This window comes from Uloborus diversus, chromosome 10 (assembly GCF_026930045.1).
Source record: "Uloborus diversus isolate 005 chromosome 10, Udiv.v.3.1, whole genome shotgun sequence".
Classification (NCBI taxonomy): domain Eukaryota; kingdom Metazoa; phylum Arthropoda; class Arachnida; order Araneae; family Uloboridae; genus Uloborus; species Uloborus diversus.
This window is the reverse complement of record NC_072740.1, coordinates 91,748,850-91,755,059: the sequence shown is the minus strand read 5'-3', so window position 1 is coordinate 91,755,059 and position 6,210 is coordinate 91,748,850. Positions and strand designations below refer to the sequence as shown.

Here is a 6,210-nt window from a genome sequence, read left to right as displayed (position 1 = left end):
ATTGTTAGACCACTAACTATTTTCACAGCTCCATCCTAATTTAATTTACATTTGTTATATAGCCAAAGAGTGGCAACACTATTTTACTCTTTATTTAAATTTTATGTAAATTACCTTTATATATATATATGTTGAAATAAAATAGAGGTCGTCTCTTGACTCAGAAAATTGGTTCATGTCTATTACTTATTAGACGTAAGATCCACGGAAAAATACTGCGCATAGCTTTTAAAGCTAACAAAATGGCAGCAGAGTGTTGTTTAAACCTAAAATGTTTGAGTTTGGAAATAGCGCAGTGAGAAATAACTTCTATCCATTACTGGGTAACAATGGCGCACGCTGAGGAAAGTGGCGTATTTAAGTTTCAGAAGCTAAACAGAGACAACTATAAAAGTTGGAAGTTCAATGTTAAGATGTTATTAACGAACTATGATGTGTTTAGCGTAGTAGACGGTACGGAGACTCTGGCAAAAGGTGCTGACGAAAAAGAAACGAAATCTTGGAAAAGACGCGATTCTAAAGCAATGTCAACAATTTGCCTGCTTGTGGACGAAGAACTGAAAAATTTGGTCATAAACTCGACTAGTGCAAAAGAAGCATGGGACTCGTTATGCAAAGTGTTCGAACCTACAACTCGAGCTAGAATTGCCGCTTTGCGTTCGGAATTCACGAAACTAAATTTAAAAGAAGACGAAAATATTTCTGTTTTTATCGGCCGCATTTTTCGAGCTGCAAAAGACTTGGAATCTGCCGGAAGAAAAGTGGAAGATGACGAAATAGCGTATCAGATGCTGTGTAATTTACCTCCGAAGTATGACAATGTTGTAATTCAACTGTATCAACTGAGTGATGAAAGTTTTACCTCTGAAAATGTGCGAAAAGCCTTAATATCTGAATTTGATAGACTTCAGCATAGGGAGAATCCAAAAGAAACTTCAACATTCCCGCAAACTGCATTTGTTTTCGACAGACACAGAAAAAATGCGTGTTTCGCTTGCGGAGAAGAAGGGCACTACTCTAGGAACTGTCCGAAAAGGAAAAATAATTCTAACTACAACAACTGGAAGCGTGAACAACGTAAAGGTCAACAAGATATGGTTACGGAAAATCGCGGAAAACTAAAGAAAGTCCAAAATTCCAATTTCCGAAAGAAGGACGGAGATGCAAGTTCTTTTCTCGCCGGAGCAATGACAGCAAATACAAAAACTGTTGAATTCGCGGTAGATTCTGCCGCAACAGAACATTTCTGTGCTGATTTAGAACTATTTCAAGACTTTAAAAGTTTTCCTAACTCAAAAGCTGTAATTGCGGAAGGAACAACAAATATTTGTGGTTCGGGGGACATCTCTTTGGAGATTATACAAAAGTCAGGTAATAAAACTCTTTTACTGAAAAATGTAATGTACACTCCAAATATGTCGCGAAACTTGATTTCTGGTAGATTAATTGACAAAGCTGGTTTTTCATTAAAAATTAAAAACAGTAAAGCTGTAATAAGAAAACCGAACGGTCAATTTTTCGTAGAAGCACCTTTGGTAAATAATTTTTACATTTTAAAAGCAAATTCAAGTGTAAAAACTTCTGAAATTTGTATTACTGAGAAAAACTCAATTATGTTAATGCATAAGAGATATGGGCATCAAAATGCTCAAGCTTTAAAGAGATTCAGTAAATCTGAAAATGTTTACGGTTTAGAAAACTTAAGTGGTAAGATTGAAATTTGTGACACTTGTCAAATTTCAAAGTCCACTAGAGCTAGTTTTAAAAGTATAAATAAAATTACTACTAATAGTGTTTTGGAACTACTTCATTTAGATTTATTTGGCCCAACTGCGGTAAAATCTTTAGCAGGTTCGCGTTATTTTTTAAGTATTGTAGATGATTATTCTCGATATGCCAATATTTATTTCCTTAAGCATAAAAATGAAGCGTTTAAATATTTTAAAATATTTCAAGCAGAAGCGGAAAGACAGTTTGACAAAAGGATTAAGCGCATTAGAACTGATAATGGGCTTGAGTTTTGTGCTAAATATTTTGAAGATCATTTAAAGTCTGAAGGTATTAAAATTGAACGTACTAATATTTATTCCGCAGAAATGAACGGGACAGCGGAACGTCTGAACAGGTCAATTATTGAAGGTGTTAGAGCAGTGTTAAGTGAAACTAATTTACCAAAATCATTGTGGGCTGAATTAGCTCATACGCAAAACTATTTGAAAAATAGGTTTCCGCATAAAAGTTTAGGAAATGTAGCACCACTAAACATTTGGGGCAATAAAAAGTTCTCGGTAAGACACTTGAAAACTATAGGAAGTACCGCGTATTACCATATTCCAAAAGAACGACGAAGTAAATTCGAACCAAATGCTGGAATCGGTATATTGGTAGGTTATGCAGTAAAAACATATGGATATAGGATATGGGAACCAGGTACGCGAAATGTATTTGAAACTAAGCATGTAAAATTTGACGAAAGTAAACATAGATATGAAACTGAATCTAAGCGAAAAGAAACTGTTATTACGGCGTCAATTTTAAATTCAGAAAGTGATTTCTCGGATGAGGAAACTCAAATTTCCTTGGATATTCCAGATAAAGGTGAAACTAGTGGGATAAAAAGAATAAACTGGGAAAGGAAAGTAAAAACTAGAAATAGAGGTAAATCTGAAGGTCGAAAAGACATTTATTACTATCCTGAGCCTAAAATTCGACTTAGAAGTCTAAAAGAAGTCGAAAATTATTGCAAAAATAATGACATTCCCTTTAATTCCAAAGATTTTGATTTTTCAAAGAAAGATTTAAATGAAGAAATTCTTAGTAGTGATAATGCTGAACATTCGAGTGATAGCGAGGTTGAAATTCATTGTGCGGAAGTTAAAATTCCTTTAACATTTGAAGAATCTCAAAACTGTTCAGAAAGAAATGAATGGCTCAAAGCTATGATTGAAGAGATAAATATGTTAAAATCTCGCGGTGTTTACGAGTTGGTTCCGAGAAAGGAAGCCACAAAAGTTTTGGGTTGTAAATGGGTGTACAATTTAAAAACAGATACTAATAAATCAATTAGGATATATCGTTCAAGGTTGGTTGCACTCGGTTTTAGGCAAACAGAAGGAATAAATTTTTTTGATACTTTTTCGCCAGTAATTAGCTTTACATTAGTTAGATTTTTCTTTACAATTCTGGTCGCCTTAAAAAGTTGGAGACATGCTCATCTGGACATTAAATGTGCGTATCTGTACGGAAATTTAACAGAAACCATATATTTGGAACAACCAAAAGGTTTTGTAACGAGGGGTAAAGAAAATCATGTTATGAAACTTAAAAAGGCGTTGTATGGCCTACATCAATCAGGGCGCGAGTGGTTTCATGAATTAAATAGAGTATTTTCGGAATTACATTTCGAAAAGCTGTCGAGTTGTAATTGTGTTTTTCATTTAAATTGGAAAGTTATAATTTTGTTGTATGTCGATGATTTAGCGGTATTTGCTTTAAATGACGATTTATTGAATCGTGCAATTGATTTAATAAAATCAAAGTTTGATATAAAAAATTTAGGGGCAATTTCAAAATTCTTAGGGGTTGAATTCGAATGTATGGATGATGGTCATTTACTGATTCATCAGAAATCTTACATTGAAAAGTTAGATTCTGTTTTCAATCAGTTTCGAAAGGAAAATGTAAAAGTTCCGTTAAACCCCGGTGTAATTGTACAAAAATGTGCAGAGGGGGAAGAAATTCAAAATGTGCCTTATAGATCTTTAGTTGGTAGTCTTTTGTTTTTAGCCACGAGAACTAGGCCTGATATTATGTTTCATGTATCTTTACTATCTAAGTATTGTAATTCTCCTTCCAAAATTCACTGGAAAATGTTGTGTCAAGTTTTAAATTATGTTATAAATACTAAAGAGTATTGCTTGGACTTATCTAAAGCTAGTAATTCTAATGTTGAAGCATACGTAGATGCAAGTTGGTCTTCAGATCGAGATGATCGAAAATCAGTAAGTGGGTTTTTAGTTACGTTAGACGGAGTTCCAATATCTTGGTTATCGTCAAAACAAGCCACAGTTGCTCTTTCCAGCATGGAATCTGAATTTATTGCTATTTCAGATGTAGTAAAAGAAATAATCTGGCTTTCACGAATCTTAAAAGATTGTAGAAATTTAGGAGTTATTTTTCAAAAGCCGACAGTTTATTGCGATAGCAAAAGTGCTATTTATTTTTCTAAGAATTTTGTGGAAAATAAAAGAACTAAACATATAGACATTAAATATTTTTTCGTTAAAGAAAATTTAAAAGATGGGAAATTTGAGTTAATTCATGTTAATGGAAAGAACAATTTAGCTGATTGCTTGACTAAATGTTTAACTGTGCAACAGTTAATGGACTTCTGTAAAAGAGTGTTTTGTTTTGGTGTTTAAAAATTATCATTTTCTTGTATGGATCTGTGAAAATGAGGGGGATATGTTAGACCACTAACTATTTTTACAGCTCCATCCTAATTTAATTTACATTTGTTATATAGCCAAAGAGTGGCAACACTATTTTACTCTTTATTTAAATTTTATGTAAATTACCTTTTTATATATATATGTTGAAATAAAATAGAGGTCGTCTCTTGACTCAGAAAATTGGTTCATGTCTATTACTTATTAGACGTAAGATCCACGGAAAAATACTGCGCATAGCTTTTAAAGCTAACAATTATAAATAAAAGTACGGTGGGGAAAATACTCAAACTCCGACCAACGGCGGTTCAATAACTTCATAAGAATATGTGATAACACTTTTTTTTTTAAATTAAATAAGTATATCAACAATGATACACTAACAATAATACAAAGTACTTACCGCTAAAAGTGATGAGAGATCACGATTGCGAAGCTGCAAAGCAATGGCGGCATAGCAAGCCAGAAGTTGTTTACTGAAAATGGCCACTAGGATTCGGAGGTTGCCGAAGACGAGGCAAGGTGCAACGAAAAGTAATGATAAGTAACGTTTCTTTTGCAACTGTTTGTCAACGTTACAAATTTAAGAAATTTGCAACGTGATGTAACGTTTCAAAATTACACTTTTTGTAACGAAACGATAAAGCAACGTGATATCACGTTGCGTGGGAAACGGTAACGATGTTTCAACTAATTGCAACGTGATGTAACGATGACGTAACGTTTCAGTGTTACTTGGGTAAGCCGAAATTATAAACTGTAAATACGATTCAGAAACATTCCTGGAAAATAATGGGCAACTCATTTGCCCAATTTCTTTCAGTAACATATCTTAGAAAAATTAGGAACGTCTTCCGCGCAAAATTCAGTACCCCTTCCTGAAATATTCAGAAATCTTCCTGTTTCAAACCAGTTATGTCTCTGTAACTTTAGAGTAAACTTAGGTAGTAGTATCCTTATATATTATTTATGTAGTCTGTTTTTTTGTTTCTACGCAAGATCTTTCTCAATTCTTGATCGATTTCTTTGATTTACACCTTATTTTAAAGCTTATCGTGAAGGCTACTGACGAAAAATGGACCCATGGTCTAAAAATTGTTTTTTCTGTTAAAAAACCTGTTTTAAAGAGCCAGAATAAGGTTTTCGGTTAAATTTATAATTTTAACTTGCACTATAACCAACAGAGCTGAATAGCTTGATCGGCAGAGTGTTCGACTGGTAACCAGGAGAATGAGTGTTCGGGCCCATGTCCAGACAATCTGCATCAAAAAATTAGGGAACTATCGCGCGTTACATGAACACTTTATAACATATATGACAGAATAGAATAAATGAGATGGAAACGCTCCTTGCTGCTACGAGAACTAAATACAAAATGGAGTTAAGTTGATTCTAAACTAAAAGGGCTTTTTTTTTTTTTTTTTTTTGAAGCTTTGGCTCCGATCAGAAAATTAAAGCATAATGTAAGCGAAAATATAAGTATCAAGTTTAAGATTTCAGACTACAATGGAATTGTTTTTTGTTCAGAAAAAAATAATAAATCGTATATTGAAATATAGATTCCTCTAATGAGTTTTTGACTCTTTGTACAAACAAAAAAATATTACCACCTCAATTTAAAGGGTAAAATATATATTTTTTCTTATTTTTGCAAAAAAATAAGTTACTTATCACATTTTTACTACATTCGAAAAGCTACGCTTAAAAAAGAACTTAGTTCAAATTATTTTGTATTTTAACAGTGCTGTTAAATAATGAACAC

The 6,210-nt window shown here is 33.0% G+C and overlaps 1 protein-coding gene across 1 annotated transcript in view; it reads left to right on the top strand.

Moving 5' to 3' along the window:
* The first annotated feature begins 329 nt into the window (after positions 1-329).
* The window catches only part of LOC129231090 (arylsulfatase I-like), a 70,885-nt gene continuing 65,004 nt past the window's right edge, over positions 330-6,210 (top strand). The window contains exon 1 of the mRNA XM_054865337.1: positions 330-1,077. Coding sequence (XP_054721312.1) covers positions 330-1,077 — 748 coding nt within the window. The remainder of the gene's footprint in view (positions 1,078-6,210) is intronic.